Consider the following 18104-nt stretch of genomic DNA (forward strand, 5'->3'; position numbering starts at 1 on the left):
TTCAGAGCTCTGGCATTCAGATCTTTTTATCTCTTTTCTCTTTCACTGTTGTACTTCAGTCCCATGTTTCTTTCTCCCTGGGACACAGTGTGCAAGTATGAAAATGTGCTTACATCTCTCCTTAGGCAGCGTGCAGATGTGGTAAAAAGGCAGTGAACTTGAAGACTGTAAAAACCTGTTTCTTTTGTAATCTCAAAGACCTCCTGCCGATGCGATTCTGCACTCTACCTGGCTAGCTCTCGAAACCTGAGTCTGGATCCAAGCTATACGAATCGTTATCATCCTGTCTATCTATGTGTCATTTGCCCCTTTTTATGCATCTCAACACACCTGTGAGCTACCTAATGATGGCTAAAGTGGATAAGCCAGGAAGAGTGAACAGCTCTTTCAGGAAAAATGTCACATCCACCCATTTCGTAGCCAGTAATGTAAGTTAACACTGTCTCATTATCCAGGAGAACACAGGATCTGATCTAAGGTGGGATTTAAAAAATAGCACTGTTGGATTTAGATTCTGAGCACACCCACTATCTGACATAAGCAGTAGTATCTTCTCACTCAACAGATATTTTCTGCTGCGCAGTCAAATCTAGATACTTCTCCATAGTCGTAGCTATACCTTGTCATGGCTCTAGGCCCTATAGAGGCTGAACACCTAAAAATAGCAAGCTATTTAGGTAGTAAGATCCAAAGAATTACACAGCAACACATCACCGAGTACACTAGGGAGGCACAAATGCTGGTCAAATGCCATGCTTGCATGGGCAAAACAGACTCTAGCTCCATCCCTACTCATCAACCCAAGCCAAAAGCACCACGACAAGAAGAACGAGTTACAACTAAAGATTTGCCTGATAGAGGGATATAAAAATCCTCAGACTGTTTAAAAAATAGTACAGTACTTGCTTATCTGTGTATATAATTCTTCCGATTTAATCCTCTAATCCACTGTTAGACAGAGTGTTAGTCCAAGCTACTAGATTGTCAACTTCCTTCTCCCATAGCTCTTCCTGGTTGTCACGTCCATCTTCATCCACTCTTCCCCTTTCCGATGGGAGGTCAGGCACATCTGTGTTTTGAAACAGGAGAGAAGATTAATGATGACTGAAGAAAAGTCAGGACAGCAGATCAAGCAGAAAGGAGGCTTCCAAAACGGGCCAAATCATATTTTTTAGTTTAAATGCAGATCTGTATTTGTCATAATACAAGAAACTATTTGCTGGGAACACCCACAGAACATGGGGATTGACACACACTATAAATAGCAAGTATTTGTGCAACAACTTGCAGAATAATGTAATAAAACTATATTTTTCATCTGTTGTTGACAGTTCTGCCTGAAATCTGGCCACTAATCGATTTAGGCTAGAACTACACATATTCTTCCAAATTATTCTGGACAACTGCTTTTTAACCTGCCAAATAAGAGTTTCTGTCTCAGAGCTTGAACATCACGAAGTTCTGTTCTGAATGAGTGAAATAACCTCTCTACCACTCCCATCATTATCAATATTAATGATTCTGTCAGCAGGATTCCCATTTGCTCTTTTATAGCTCTAGGACTCTGCTATGTTAACAGTATTATAATTTGTTTTTGTCAGTTAAGTAAGCCCATATGCCCCTAAGACAAACAAGGAACAGATTTATTGAGAAATATGGTGCTATTTTAAAACATTTTTTTTCTGACTAATTTGCAGGCAGTTAGTGATGTCATATACTTTGAATGCTAGAAAATCACAGTGCTCCAAACCACCAAGCCCTTGCTTTGTATGCTGTTCTTAAAAAGAATAAAAAAAGATAAGAGCAGCTTAGGAAATTTATATTTTTCACATGCAAAATATGCACCTGAACTCTCTTAGGTTGTTCAACAATGGTCAATGCTCTTATGAAGTATTTGTAAAGCATTTTGCTTTAAGGTACACACAAAAATGTCTGTTTCAATGCGTCACCTCTTTTTTTTTTTTTTTTCCCAAGCAGTGTCTTTGTAAGGAAACACTTAGGCTTGCAAGGAAAAATGCAACTGTAAGACAGAGTAACCAAACTACAGAGTTCACTCCCCAGTCATGTGTTCCCAATAAACAGCTTCCCCTGTCTGCTGTACAGACAACTTCAAGTCCTGCCCCTTCTGTTCCTAAGCTTGAAAGGTTCAATCTGCAGTGATTTGTTGCGCAGAATCTTGGAAAAATATTTCTTTTCTTCTGTCTCTGCAGTCAAAAACTTGACATTTCAGGAGCTCTTCACGCAACAACTGGCTGCAGCTCTTTGAAACCAAAGCAGGCCAAGGATGGGGTTGAGTCAGCAGTTCTGTTGTGGCTACTGAAGCCCTCAGATTGCAGCAGCTGATACACCCCAGCTCTGCTCTGCTGCGTGGGGAGCAGTGCTAGGAAGGCTCCTTTGCTCAGCATCACAGACATCCCACATGCCTCCCACCTGCTTGGTGTTGGCAAAAAAACAGAAGATTTTCCTGTTATTGTGTACAGGCTCAGTGATAAGAGAAGCTCATCGCAGGAAAAGCTGGTCCCAATACTCTACTTTTAAAATATATTTAGACATTGAGTCATTTGAAACAATCTCATCTAATGCAGTATTTTGGGGGCCTCTGATGGTCTGATGTCACACCAATTTCAAGAGTGTTAGCTTGGAAAAAATACTGGGGCAAGGTGAGACATCTGCAACACTATGAAGACTCCTTCTCAGCATACAGTGGTAACTGGAGGAGAGCCATTAACAGTGCTCCCCTGAAGTAATGAATATTTAAAATCAATAGGGAACAGCTGTATTTCAACAATTCCTCTACATACCAACTCTACAGCTGCTCTGTTTGGTTTTTAAAAATACTTATGAGTCCTAGCCAAAACATAATCTGCTGTGAGGTTTAGTGCAGGCTCCTAGTCAGTTCTCACTGAAGAGAAGTTCATATATCGCTAACATTTACCCTTCTGAATAGACAATGTCACAGAAATAATCCGTAACCATCACTAAAATGCTGGTGATCTAGATGTGTATTTACAGCGACACTGATTTTCTTCCCTAAAGTGTGCTTCTACCTGCCATTTCCAACATATTTTTTTCCCCTGGATGGAATCACAGTTAAATCCACAAATGACATGATTACAATTCCTGACCCAAGACTCAGGACAGCATTAAATTACAATGAAGTTGTGGCAGATTTATGCTAGTGAAAGAAAGAGGGGGAGAAATCGCATTATATTATATATATTCACAGGAATGATTAATTTATGTGGAACTGACTCTTTACCTGGAGACTGGCAAAGCTGGTAGTTTTCTGGCTCAGTTTTGCTCGTGCCAGGCAGTCCTCCTGTTGTCTCATGCCCTTGCTTTCTGAGGAGCTGAGAGACGACAGCAGTGCATCTGTAAGCAAAAGAAAAAAAAAAAAAAGGAACTTGATGAATGAAATCAATTTAGGACACATTTGCCTAAGAAAATTTGATATAAAACCCCACACAGCTACTTGAGCTGTGGTTCAGTTCAACAAGCACTTACAAAAAGCATTAGGATGTGGAGTCAAGCAGGAGTTTTCTGAAGAAATGGGATGGGCTTTTGATTTTGCCTGTGAACCAGACTTGAGGGACACACACACACACACGTTTTGACACAGCACTAGTCACACAAGTGGCTGTACAAGCACTATTAGGTCAGACTAAAGTTAATGGAAATTAACTGCAGAGATGTCAGTTTTGAAGATAATTATTCAGCAGGAGCTTTGCTGGCTCTCTGCTAGACTGCTGCATACCTTTTAGGACTGGGCCTGGGTATGAAATGGACTTAACATTTTAAAAAATATATATAAATAGACTTACATAACAGCCTCTATTTTTCAAAAGAAGAGAAAAATAAAAAGTAACTAAGATAAAACATAGAAAACTGAACTATACTGCTCATATCTTAACACGGCAGAAAGATGAGGTGACACTAATAACATCTGTACAAACAACTTTTTTACTATCACACGATATGATCCTTAGGCTTGTCACATCCCTTTCAGCTTTAACAAATAAAACAATCTTGCCTTCTCTTTTTAATTTGTTGGGCAAAGAGTTTGAGCCTGAAAAGCAGTGCTGTACTAGGGATGGAACAGTACAAAAGAGGGATTAAATACAATTCTGAAAAATAGCTTGTGTCCTCCATTTTCACTCCCCTTCAGTGAATTGCTATTATTCGACTTCTCGTCCCTTCTCTGCTGCAGTGTCAAAATACAGTGTCAAAAAAGAAAAACAAAAAAATCAGAGAATAACATCCTTTAAAATATAGGCCAACTTAATAGCTTGTCTAATACCTGTCGTTTTTACAGGACATTTTTAAGTTCACACATTCAAGAACATATGTGAATTATATAAAGTGGGAAAAATGGTTCCTAAATACGCTGCTGTTAAGCAGATGTTTAAGTTATCTCTAACGAAACAAAAACAAATAGTCATCATAAGAGAAAATCTGCTCATTGCATTCTCCTTCCAGCCACAAGATGGCACACGAGCTTTTAGCATGCCATGAAATTCCAGGACTTCTGTTTTTAAGTAGCTTGGCAAAAAATATATACAAATTCCTTACCACCTTATCCTAGCAGCAGTGGTTTTTTAGATAGAAAAAGGCAGACAAACCACGTGCTGGGAATGCCTGGTCTATGAGACAGGGACAGTGAAAACAATCAAACAGATCCGAGCGCATTCCTGCCGTGCACATTCTTGTTCTGTGGATTTCCCAGGTGCTGTGAGCAGCCACGGAGCTCCCGGGAAGCAGCGGCTGGGATGGCAGTGGGAGCTCCCGCTCCCGCCGCTACCTTGGGATGAGGCTGGCAAAACCCGAGCCGCTGCAGCAGGGACGTGCCCAGGGCCAGCTCTTCTCCGCTTGCTCAGAAGCATCCTGGAGATCTGCTGTGGTTTTATCCTGCTTTTCCCTCTGTCTTCACCATCAGAAAACGAACCTGCAGTCTCTACCGTAACTGCTTGAGCGCTGCTTCAAGATCCGCAATGCTCCTCGCCCTACGCTTCTTCAAGTCCATTATGTTATAATCACATCTTCATGCACTGCACCTTCACACTTCCCTGTGTTTCACCATTATTTCTGTGCCAATACCCAGTCCTTCCCAAGGAGGATGTGAACCAAACTGCTCGTTAGGCCGGGACAAATCACTGGCCCCTGAAGGCTTACGCTGACTTAACGAAGCAGAAACTGACTCAGTGCCACTGTAATTAGCAAACATGTAAAAACACAACAGGGGCAAACTGCTCGCTGTGATGTTAACAACGTATTACACAGAACAAGCTGTATTTCACTTCTCTTTTATAGGAGCAATTGAATTTAGAGATTCAATTTCACCAAAGTATATTTAAGCATGAACATTTGCCTTATTATATAACTGAAATTAAGATTTCTTTCACTGCACTTATGTCAGCAAATTTTTGGCCTCTTTCCTCTCTAATCCCATGCCAGAAGTTAAGAACAGACTGCAAGCTTTAAAAAACAAGCATGTTTTGTGAGCTGTTTGCAATTGAGGGAGAAAAAAAATATATAAAATGAGAGGCAACCCTGTGTTTGAACCTGCGGCTGAATGTTTGGACCTGTCTTTGATCAATCAAACCCAGCAGTTCAAAGGCAAGGAGCAGGCTGTCAAACACACATTATCTGCTGCCACCAGGCGGCACTGAGATGTGCCCAGAGCACATCGCCCCCTCAAAATCAGAAAGTCACCTTTGCAATTTCCTCTCCATTTCTTAAGAATTTAACGTGAAAAAAAAATCGCTACAGTTGGAGATGAAGACACCATCCTGCAACAGCTCCAGGTTGCCTCAGCTACATGCACAGAACAGGACATCTGAAGCGTTTTCGGCGCTCTTGCAGGCTGCAGGGCCGCTACATGATGAAACAATTATCAAACTTATAAAACAAAGGAGTTCTGTTAAGGGAAATAAACCAAGGAAGCTGTGTCAAAGGATAATTAACCCTATATTCTAGAGGGTTCTTGTGAAAGAAAAACTCCCTCCTAATTTGAATTCAGGACTTGCTGTCCTTCAGATTCAATGAAGCAGTCCTTTTCTTTCTAATTGATGTTGAAGACAAATGAGATTCAAAGTGAGAAGGCAATTTTGACCTGTTACAGGAGTTACCACAAGAAGAAATAAAACATAAGAAAATTCCAGTTACTTATGAGACGTGAGGCAGCCTCCTGGCCTCGTAATTTCACTACTTTTTTCCCCACAAACTAAACCACAGGAAAGCTCAAGAGAGTAAAATTTTAAGAACCTTGATCACAGCTTCAGCTAACCTTAAGTGTCAGCAATTTTAATGATTTCGTTCAGTTACACCAAGGAGAAATTTGTTCCAGTAAATCAAGCAGCATTTGGAGGGAAGGTCTCCTTTTAGAGGAGTGCTCTAATAAACCTGCCAGGGTAGACGGTATCCTCCTGGTGACAGCATCTCCTTCCCTCTCAACCTGCCCCAGAGCAGGCAACTCGCACGGGATAACTCGGTTTACCAGGGAAAGTTTAAAATAAGATGAGAACTGCTATAACTTAAGGACCCACAGGGACAAACACCCAGAATCTGAAAATATCATCACCCTCACATATTGCCACTGTATTTGCAACAATCTCCATGTAAACGTGCAGCAATTTTAACTTACGTATCCTCATCTGAGTCTGCAGTTCCTTTCTCATTTTTTGCCTTCCAGTTCCCTATGAATTCGGGATCTGCAATAACTAAAAGGACGTAATTATAGAAAATAACATTTACAGAGAAGTACATATTAACCATGAAATTACTATTATTATTATCTAAATATTATCTAAAACTATTGCAAACCTAAGTCCTGCTGATATCTGCACTGCTCATAATAAAATCCCCCTTATATTATATTTTGTTATAAACATTTTACTGCATTGCAAGTCACTATGGATTTTGCTATGAATTCCCGTGAGGCTGGAGCAGGACCTACCCACCTCACAGCTGAGTACTGCTATTAAATACAGATTCCATGCAGCACTTCCTCACTTCCACAGGCGGCAGCTCCCATCAAAATGGCCCAGTCACTTCCCAGCAGTGGCTGGCACTGAACTCACCCGCTCCCCTTAAGGGGAGGCCACCCTGCACACATGCACTGAGCACAGTGAGGCCCCCCTGCCTGCAAATGGATTATTTGAGCTGCCAAAAACCTATTCCACAGGCTCCGAGTCACCTGTGCTGGCTCTGTGCAGGCTACAACAGCCTGTGCTCCTTAGCTCAGGTGCTGCACCACTTGTTTTGCATGCAGTAGGGTAATAATATAACCCACGTATACCCTGGTAAAACATTATCAATTATACAGTTTGGTCAGTGATTTAGATAGAGCAAATTCCAGCAGAACGTTGCCTGCTCACCAGATCTCCTCAGAGACCGCAGCAGAGTCACATCATCATCTCAAGATAGTTTAACACTTGTCCTTAATGACTCGTCACCACCTTGCTACCCAAATCAAACTCAGATTCCCACCACCTTCACCAGCCAGAAGGGACAGGGGGGCCTTTGAGGCAAGGGCCATCCCTGTGCCCTGGGTTCTTACAACACCAGCACGCTGCCAGACCTCAAATCACAGAATAAAGGCTGAGCTCTGGGAGCCGTGAACTCCCTTGGCTGTCCTGACACACGTGAGTTGACATCAGCATGGAACCTGGCTGTGAATTCTGGGCAGCTGAGGTCTGAGGCTTGCAGGGACAGCCTGAATACAGTCAGAATCCTCACACCACTGCGTAACACATCCGGCGGAAGGGCTGCATTGAGTCCATTATGTTCAATTTTGCTAAAACAGGCGGATCGTCTTACATGAGTCTTTAAAGTGATCTCTTGCTTTTGATGTAGCTATTTTAGACCATGTCCTGTGGTAATCTTCAAACGAAATTCTCTTAATCCCTCTGAAAACATAAATACAGAACAAGGGAGGAGTTTGTGACAATTATAGAATTTGTTAGTTAACAGAGACATTTGTGTACAGCTTTCACAGAAGAACAGAACGAATTAAGTGGATTTAAAACGGTCACAGTATTAATGGCTGAGAAGTGACAGAATAAAATAGGTGCACAAAGCTCCAACAAACCCAGGAAGAGGTACTTCCATGAGAAACTGATACATCTGCTTGTTACCACTGCCAGAAACAAAGATGTTTTCATATTTTGTCCTTCCCTTCCCTTCTACTCCAAGGCAAATAAAATTCTATTTAAAATTAATGATTAGCAAATCTTAAGGGGAGGGTTTTTTTTTCCCATTGGGAAAAGTTTTGTAAAATCCACTTGGTATTTTTTTTGCATGAGTTTTCTGTCTTAGTTTCACAGTTACTGTGCAAATATTCAAAACAAATGAAGCAAAGTAGCCACCTAAACATGATTCCTTTATGGTCCATCACGTTGCTGCTCGGCCTTGTTCCACCTCAGTTACACACTATACCTACTTTGTCTTTTACTAAGCCATGTGAGAGAAACCACAGCCTAAGGAAGGTAAAGCAATCTTCAGTTTCATGACAGCTTAAGAGCCTGGGTCGGTGCTGCCCTGAGCTCACCCTCTCCTGTGCTTTTGTCCAAACATTCCTATCCCTCCCCAAGGTTCACCTGATCCTGCTGTGAACGGAGCGGGAAGCCATCAGAAAGCTAAGAAAAAGGTATCACTTTCTTTTAGGTTGGCTTCCTGCACCGGGACATTGTAAGGTCAGGCAGGCACCAGTGCTGAGGTTACGGCAGGACCACAGACATCTGAGAGAGGTTTAAGATGATCCCATGGAACTTCCCTCTTAATCAGAGAGCCTCCCAAGAAAGCGGAGCTGATCCAGCAGCTTGTTCCAACTTCAGTCTTTTCCCTCCCAGCTGCACATGCTGTTCCCCCCGGGGCCGGAGGGCTATCCACAGGATCCTGCTGGGAGCTCCTGCAGGCCAGGGCAAAGCAGCGGAGCTGCCACCCTTGTGGGGTGGGTGCTCAGCCAGGGCAGCTGCCGAACACGTTTGTGGGAGGACACGATTTGCAGAAGAGCTAGCCCGGTGCCAAGGGCCTGCTGGCCAGCACGGAGGGAAGGCAGCCCTCCCCTCTTCCCATCCCCTGCAACGCCTGTCTGCTAAACAAGTCCTAACCCCTGCTCGCACCTCTGCCCCATGGGGTTTACAGAATTCTACCCCGACTTCAGATTTTTGGCTAAATGTGTGTGTACCCCGGAGCAGGGCAAGAAAGAAGCTCCTGAGGCTCAGCTGTCCCACAATCACTGTGCCATGAAAGCACTGGAAATACGGGAAATTTCTCCTGCCTCAGTGGCTCTGGATGAACGCTGTGGCCCCATCCCCGCACAGTTAATAGCTGTCAAGGGCACTGAAAGCCAGCACTGTCCACTTTACTAAACACCATCTTGCAACATCTTTAAACAACTCGGAACACTGCAGATTTCTTTGGCAAGATTTTTTTTTTTTATGGGCAATTGGAAAATTAAAAATTGTGTCCCCTTTACTGGCCTCCGCCAAAAACCTGGCGAACTCGCACAAGACTCTGGTCTGCTGCTTGCGGCCGGCCAGCACCGCCTGCCTTGGCGCCCTCCGAAAGCTCTGCGTTATCTCATTCTTATTACTCCTGTTTCTACAAAAATAACTGATTGGGAGGGGGATTAAATTGTATACAAAACATATCAGGCCGATGTAATTTTATACATAACAAAACAAGGAGATGGAATCACTGTCTGAATTACAAATCCCCTGTGATTCTTCTACTCTCTATTATCTTTCAGGAAGTAACAATGAAAGTGAGAGGAAGACACTAGTTATGAAAAAACATGGGCTCTTGAGCTCAGTGATGAACATTATTTTTGTCTCTTTGATATCCTTCCAACCTCCCTTGCCATTGTAGACCTGTAAAATGTCAAAAGCTTCTTGCTAGAGGCCTTTGGCTTTTAGCAATATTTAAAGCTGTGTCCATAAAAGGAAACAATTCCATTATGGATCTCCATTCCCTTCCATCCCACACTTAAAACTTGCAATGAAAACAGTGGAAGTTGTGTGTGAGAACGGAAGGCAAGACTAGATAAGTAATACTTAGAGGAAAAACAGAGGCTATTTGATCAAGGTTTTTAATCACTGTGATTATGTACCTACTGACATTCATGAACAAAAAAAAATCAGCAAGGCAATCCACCAAAACGATCAGAATTTAACTTCAACAGAACCAAGATTCGACCCTTACTGTCTCAGGCACATCCCTATTAGCAGGCTCTGTAAATAGGAGGAGTTCAGGATCCACTGCACTAGTATTACAGGGGCTGAGAACTTCTTGTCCTTAAGAAAACTGTCAGCAGGCCAAGTACTGCCCAATTCTGGAAGGAGGCGAAAGCAACTGAACTGAGAGAAAAGAATCTGGCTCCATGTGTTAGTCTGAAAGTTAACTTCGGAAACATTTCAACCGTGATTCCCTATACAACCCTGGAAGTACAAAAAGAAATACATCATAAAAATGACCTAGTTTTTTTTTTTTAAATATAAATTCATTGGTTTCCCTATGCCATCTAATAATACAACAAATTATCTTAAAATATGCATTGCCTGCATTGATTAGTCAAATAAAAATATCACTTGGCCCAACAATGACAAATTTCTTATGCTCTTATAGGCAATGAACTCGTTTCATTTAGGAACAAGAGTTACTGGCAGTAGCTAGGAAGGAAATTGCTTGCCAAATGTCTCCAAAGGAAATTAAATAATTGAGAATATTCACTAACAGGAAAACAAAAATAACTGCTGTCTTTAGGATACAGATCCAAAACATCCTGGATTTATGGTGCTTTTTCTGAAACAGTGACAGTGAAATCAACATACTCATAGTAATTTGTTACCTAGCAAAGTCGACAGAAGATCCTTCAGTTGGCTGGTAAAACTTCAAAGAAGAAACATGATCTTTCTCAGTATGAGGAAGTTCTGCAAAGAAAAACAGACCCATTTAACAAAATTGGTCATCTTGATCCTACCTAGTGTGAACGGAATCAGTTCAGTGGAAGCTATGCTGAGTTTGCAACAAAGAAACTGACCCTCCTTCTCTGTCTTTACAGTCATGTAGGTAAAAAATGGCTATATATGTACTTAAACAGCAATACGGAGTTCGATTTTCCTTTGCATTCAATGCTTCTCACCCCATCAGTATGTTAAAAGAATATGAGAAATGAAGGAACATGAAGAGGCACCTGGCCCACAAGGTCATTATGAAGTTAATTATGAAAGCAGAGCTTTGCTGCTTTGAGGCTAACAGGGGCTTTTCCATTATCACCAGGATCCAGACACTTTTTGTCACTGGAATGAGCTAAAGCCTCTGATTTGTTGCATAGAAGAACCAAGTACAGGATCCACATCTGCCCCCAGCTTCTCCCTGCTGGCACTTACTAAGCAAGCTGAGAGAAGACAGCCACGAGCTCGAGTCTAAAGGCATTCTGCCAACTGATCCCTGTAAACCAGAATCACTGAGCTCGGTCAGCCCAGGTGCTGCAAGCAGGACACAAACATCCCTTAAAAACCCCAGAGAAGAGTTTGCCCCACTGTGCTGAGAAACAGCATTCCCTGCTAGCATTCACTAAGGGCCAGACCAAAAGCAATGGCAAAAATGGGTCCTCTGGAAGTGGAGGACTTCTGGGGACTTTCCTTCAGTAGAGAAGGTTTTTTCCTCCATTCCAGAAATGGCTGGGCAGGGAGAAAGGGAAGAGACTTGAATGGGGGTTTCTGTCTGCTTTCATTAGACGGCTTGAATGGATGGAGTTTTGTTTGCTGTTTGTTTCCTTGAAATAAAGCCAATATTTGTTGAGTGGCTGTACTATGCTTAGACTGGAGGGTAGAGAAACCAGCTGGTGTGTCATAGAAAAAATATCAGCACTTCCTGTCTCGCTGTTTTATCTCAACTGCATTCGCCAGAACACATTAATTTCACTGGATCTCATTCATCGCTACATCATTTATAAGATCAGTTACCTGAATTCAGGCCACATAGCTGCTTTCAAAACTCAGCTTTGTGTTAATTTAAATTAAAACATCACTCAAATTTACTGCTCTAAGACATTTCAGAACCATTTAAAGAGTTTAAAAATTCTTACTCCTTATTTATGAATAATAATAAAAAATAGACAATGTTACCTTCAGGATGCAGGCTATTTCTAACACACTGCATAACCATTTGCCTATAAAGAGGCATATCGTTTGTCAGCATTTCTGCTGCTTCTGCATTCACTGCATTTTCTGTTACTGGGTTTGAAAGCATCACCTAAAGACATACGCACACACATAAGTCTCTCAAACACAAGCCATGGACACCCTGTTTTCATACTTAATTGGTAAAATTACATAACCCTATTGTGTTCAACTGGTTGCTTTAGGGCTGAAACAATTATAGTATTTTACTGTTAATATTAAAAATCTCTAAATTTTCCCTTCATTTCTACATAACTTCCGACAGACAACCACAAATGATACATGACTTTGTCATTTGTTTTACTCATAATCAATTACAAAGCTGAGCAGCAAAACCATGCACACACCAGGGGGAAATCTTCAGCTGTGAGAGCATAGTATCAGTGTAGTATTGTCTAAGGTTATGTAAGTGATGATCAGTGAGGCTAGAATTGAAGAAGGGCAAAAACTGCTCCATGAGAAAAGCTACATTCATTTTTGTCTTCATAAAACAAATGTGCAAGCAAAAAAAAAGGGGGGGGGGGAATAAATTTGAAACATGAAATTTAGAGGTAAAGTTATCAGCATCTTTAAAACATCTTTCTGAAGTGCAGAGAACTGGGTGGGTGCACACCCCTTGAGCAGTAACTTACACAAGACAGAAGAGCATAATTCCTAAAGATTAAAGGAATAAATATCTAAAAAAATGGTCACAACTCCAATAATAATCATTCACTTCATCACTTGTCTTCGTAAGTGTTAAGGTGATTCCCAGTGAACAACTGATGAACAAATGCGGAAGTGAAAAAAAATGATTCCTGTCTGTAAAGCGCAGCTCACAGATTATGTTTGCTTAAGCTCTAAGATCAGGTAGGAGTTTGTATTTTTAAATTCACAACGTGTATATATATAAAAGTCATGTAAAACAGTATCTTTTTCCTTACCTGAATAGCAAGTAAAATGTTGCTTATTGTTAACTTTTCTTTCCACTCCTCAGGGTTGTCAAGGAAGTCTATACATGGCCTTCCAGAGTACTGATCCACTGCAGGAAGGGAAAACATTCATATATTGGGCAACTTCAAGATCCTGGTACTCTATACTAAGGGAATTTGCATTTTATTGTATAATTTGCAGATCTTATATTTCTAAATCCCTCAAAACCTACCTACAGGCTTACAATCCTGATTTCCCTATACATGTTCCATTTTCTTCACAGAAAAAAATGTCCTGGCAGAGACTTAAAATTTCTACAGTTGTTCAGGACTTTTGGACATCTAATAGCCAGGTCAGAGCAACAGCTCAGCAACTCCAACCACTCTGCTTAGTTCAGCCCTCTAAGTTTTGATTGCAGCTGCACTGATCAAATGAATTAAGTGTCTGCAGCAGGTCCTGCGTGCTAAACCCAGAGAGAAATCAGGCAGCGCTAGTGAGCTGATTCATCACTGTTATCTCCCTCCATTTCCCCTGTTCTTTCCAATTTTTTAAGAACCTCCAGTGTGACTCTATGGCCAGTGCCATAGCAAGCTGACCCACTGCAGGAGGGCAGAGCTGCACAAGTGAGCTGAGCCTTGCTTCCCTCCCTCCCTATTTATGGCCATCTCATTCCATCGTCCCCCTTGTACTGGCAGAATTACTGAAAAACATTTTCTCTTTGTACAAACTTTCCTTCCTGCTTATGCAGGTGGTTTTTGCCAGGTTAGTGAGCAAAACTGCCCCATCGGGAGGTCAGACAAGACCAAGAGCTGGCAAACTGTCCTCCTCTTCCCCCAGCAAAGAGCTGTTCAGGCCTGACTGCTTTGGGTTGAATTAGCCAGGGCCTGGCCAGAAGGGCTGCCTGCTGGAGATCTGTGATTAGTACAGCTAAATGCTCTGAACCACTAAAGGATCAAACCAGGAACACCACCCTCAGCTCGCACTTGCCACCTTCTCCAAATGCCTTTGAATTGCACTTAGGGAGCTGAACAAGCAGAAGGGAGGCAGCCAGCAGTGAATAAAAGCAACTGCTTTGGAGTCAGCAACATGGGACACAACACGCAGGGCAGGCGCTCCCCACATCTCTGCCAGCTGCTGCAACAGCAGAAGCAGGGAGGAAACGCACACGATTCCTCTTCGCACACCCATGTGGAACAACGTGGCATTTGCACCATGCACAGCAGCAGCTTTGCTGCAGATACAAAGCTGTAGCTGTGCTGAGACTGCACCCTGCTCCGTACAGTCTGCATATTTTCAGGATTGAGCCTAACTACCAGATAAGAAAATAAATACATAAACTATGCTGCAAAGTATTTTAAAAGAAATTGCCTAAAAAGCAATGTTTGAAAGGAGTATTATTTATACTGCAGAGTCGAGCACTCAAAAATTAGGAAATGCCAGATTTATGGCTTCTTGTGCAATCTTCATGGCTATTTAGGAATGTTAACTTCCTTAGGATTTGAGACTTTTTGGCATAAACTAACCTGTGCTCACATTCAAAATTGATTTTATTTAATCCTGCGTCTGAACGATTTGATTCCAATTGTCTTTGGAAAAACAAACAAACATAAAACCCTACAGCTCTCTTTCAGGATAATATGCAAATCTATTTTGGAAAAGAAAGCATTCCATTTCTGGTACTGTTCCCTGCTTTTGCAGTCTAGTGTCCAGGATCATCTGTAATTTGTGGCTTTTTTAACACTCCAAAGATAAGTTTGCCTGAATTTGACCTCCTTGGAAATGCGAATACACAGATATCTACATCCCCTTGAAGACCTCCAAGAATATGATCTTCCACAGGGTTGTTATGGCTCTGTCTCCCTCTCTCCTTCCAGCAGTCTGCACCACTGTATGGAGTCATGTTCAGTGCCCTTCTCTTCCTCTAGCAATATCCTTAGGGCACCAGCATTGCTATTTTCCAAGACATCCACAGCCATCTAGCAAAGTAGCTGCCTATACATATAGGAAACCACGTTGACAGTAGGTGACAGTTCACAGTTGACAGTAAATTTTGTCCACACTGCTCAGCAGTTGTCCTCCTGCACTGCTTCTGCAGGAGAAGGCCAAACGAAACATGGTGTGACACAGGAGGAATTAGAGCAAACTGTGCTCGTTTGAGCTGGTGCCCAGACCCAGGCAGCCCTGATTGGTCCTGCCAGGAAGGAGAGGATTTCTGCTCAGAACATTGCATGTTTAGTCTTAAAAAGTGCAGAGAGGCGGCAAATGCTCTGGTATCTGGGTAATGTCTGCACTGCAGTAAGGTAAAAGTGACTCAGTGTGGACAAACTATGATTCTGAGTGAGTGCATTTGCATCCTAAATAATATGAAATAGTGTGCTTTTAGAGAAGCTTTTCATGCACAACTTCCCTGGGAATTTCCACTGAAAAAAATGCCATATGCAAAAGTAATAAGCTCTCTCAGATTTATGACACCACAGACATCTAGCTTTAGGAATAAGTGCTATTAGCAAATGGTAGGAGAATGTTGTTATCTCCTCTATAGATCCTGGTGCTACGAGAGGGAGATGACTGTCTCAGCTCCTTCTCTTTCCCACCCCATTATCTGGACAGCTCCAAACCCTTGTTGTGCACTGTGGAAAATTACTGCTAAACCAAAGCACACGGAATCAGCAGGTCATGGGCATGGTCCCTCAGTCAGAGAGATGAAATGGGTCCATTTCAGGGAGTGACCTGAACATGCAAAGATCTAGACACATGCAAAAACCCTATGCTTGAAGAACTAGATTGTCTTTCTTCGGACAATACGAATCCATTCCTGCTTACTAAAGAAACACTAAAGGAACTGAAATATCAAGTTAAACACTTCCAAAACATCTGAACACATCAATCACTAGTCAGTTATTTTCCCATAAGCTCTTACCATTGGGATGGAAGGGAATAGTGTTGAACCTAACAGTTGGAGGGACATCGTTGTAATTTTCACTGTATGTCAGTGACAGCTGAAGCACAGCCCCTGTCACAGAGAAGAACATGAACTTTAAAATCCTGCATTGCACTTATTGAGCACCAGGTTTACATGGGAGCAGCTTTGTTTTCTTTACTCCTGGCTCGCTTAGGTCCAGTTGCATACAGCATTCTCAGTCCTCCAGGAGAACCGCAGCCTCAATAACGACACATTAAATAGAAAGACCAAAAGCATTTGCTTGGAGACCAGATGTCATAGGCTGTGTATTAAAGACTTTGTACTTAAAACTAGCGTGCTTTTAGTGGTAACTAATACAAAAACATCAACTGAGTGCTACTGCACTCTCAGATCTGCCTAAATACTTTTTTAACAAATCCTACAGGAAGAAACAACACAAATAAACCTGTAAGTTGCAAATGCTACTGCAAACACTTGGCCTTTAGGTGCATAACAGACCTTCCCAAAGCGAATCCTTGAGGCCTTGGACTTCGGCTACCCATTCCAGCACACTGTCCTGTAGGGGCCTAGCAAAAATGCCCTGCAGTGAAAAAAGGAGATAAAACTCAGCCTTTATTTATGTATCTGCCTTAAAAAAGGGAGAAGGAGAAAATATAAGGGGGAGAAAATCTCTGGATTAATTCTCTGAAGCTTTCCAGGATTTTTGGTGCCCAGAAGTCACTTAGAGTCAGGACAAACCCTCACTGAACTTAGCAACAGTCCCAGATGAGGAAAACCAAGTTTCTGCTGGACGTGCTACCGCAGTTTACTGCAGGGAGGGAGTTGGGAAGAGGGCCGGGTTTTGGGCCGGGCCGGGCCGGGCCGGGCGCCGCCGCCATGTCAGGGGCGCCGCCCCGCCGAGGCGCCCCGCGCGCGGCCGCTACTCACGAAGAGGCGGGCGGCTCGGTACTCCCGGTACTCCCGTGCCAGCAGCCGCCGGGCCCGGCAGCACATGGCGATAGCGGCGACATCCACCAGCCTCCCCGGTCCGGTCCGGCCCGGCCCGACTTGGCCCAGCCCGGTCAAGCCCGGCCCGCGCGTCGCTTAGCAACCGCCCCGGGCCGCCATTTTGTCCACCTGCTCAGTGCGTAACAGCGCCCCGCGGCGCTTCTCTTTGGGAGGATTTTTTTCTCGGGAAAAAAATAATATATATATATATATATATATATACACTAATATATATATATATTCAGATATATATAATATATGTATTTCCCCCTTTTGAAGAATGAGGTATTCTGCTTGTCATTTGGCTCCCCCACACGGCCTAGCAGTGCTTCTATAGGCGCACTGTAAAAGTTCCCTGCAGTTTTGAATTCACCCACATAAACAGGCTTAAATGTTTATACTGCAGGTGACTGGAAATGGATGTTATCCTGGTTCTTACTGTTTCAAAATGTTATTGTGTCTTTTTAAACTATGGGGATGAGGGCTGAAAACACGGGAGTGTGTATAAATACGCGTGCCCACCTGTATAAACACACGCTGTACTCCACGTACCCGCGGCGGTTGATAAATGCAGGTGCTTCTTCAGAATCTAACATATTTCTGCTTTGTTTTAAATTCCTGAAAGTGAGCAGAAAAATAACGTGATGTTTCCTTCTTATGACTGGAAAAGGATCTCCTGGTTGTCCCTTAGGTCAAATCCTTCACCCAAGTGTCACTGTACCCCTCTGCCAGAGCAGAAAAAGAGGTTTTTAGGGTACAAATCAATAAATGGAGGCGGTACCAGGTTTGCAAGAGACACCACAATGTGTTGCGCTGTCAGAGAGAAAACAACAGACACCACAGATGCTTCTAATAACTCCAGTTTTGAGTCAATTTTCCCTCCTTTGTCTTAAAGAGCTTTTGATGTGCAGTCACAATATTGTCTCTCTCTCTGTTTTTAATAATTTTATATTACCTCAGCAATATAACTGCCCTGAAATATACTGAACTTTAATCTTGGGGAGATCAAACGGGAAGAAATATGATGGGATAGAGTGACTGCCCTGGGGGGGCAGTGCCCTCCCTCCTGTTAAAGAAAGCCCGCGGCCAGATAAAAATTG

General features: G+C 42.5%; 1 protein-coding gene across 1 annotated transcript; it reads right to left on the reverse strand.

Moving 5' to 3' along the window:
- Positions 1-932: 932 nt before the first annotated feature.
- Positions 933-17010, reverse strand: UBE2U (ubiquitin conjugating enzyme E2 U). The gene is made up of 10 exons (XM_088522478.1): positions 16945-17010; positions 16516-16597; positions 16015-16107; positions 13106-13203; positions 12129-12255; positions 10847-10928; positions 7816-7904; positions 6641-6716; positions 3260-3372; positions 933-1069 (listed from the first exon to the last, which is right to left on the reverse strand). Exons 1-10 carry the CDS (start codon positions 17008-17010, stop codon positions 933-935), a joined length of 963 nt encoding a protein of 320 aa, XP_088378604.1.
- Positions 17011-18104: the final 1094 nt, after the last annotated feature.

Source organism: Tinamus guttatus, unplaced genomic scaffold, assembly GCF_059628265.1.
Source record: "Tinamus guttatus ecotype Peru unplaced genomic scaffold, ASM5962826v1 Tinamus_guttatus_pri_ptg000153l, whole genome shotgun sequence".
Taxonomy (NCBI): Eukaryota; Metazoa; Chordata; class Aves; order Tinamiformes; family Tinamidae; genus Tinamus; species Tinamus guttatus.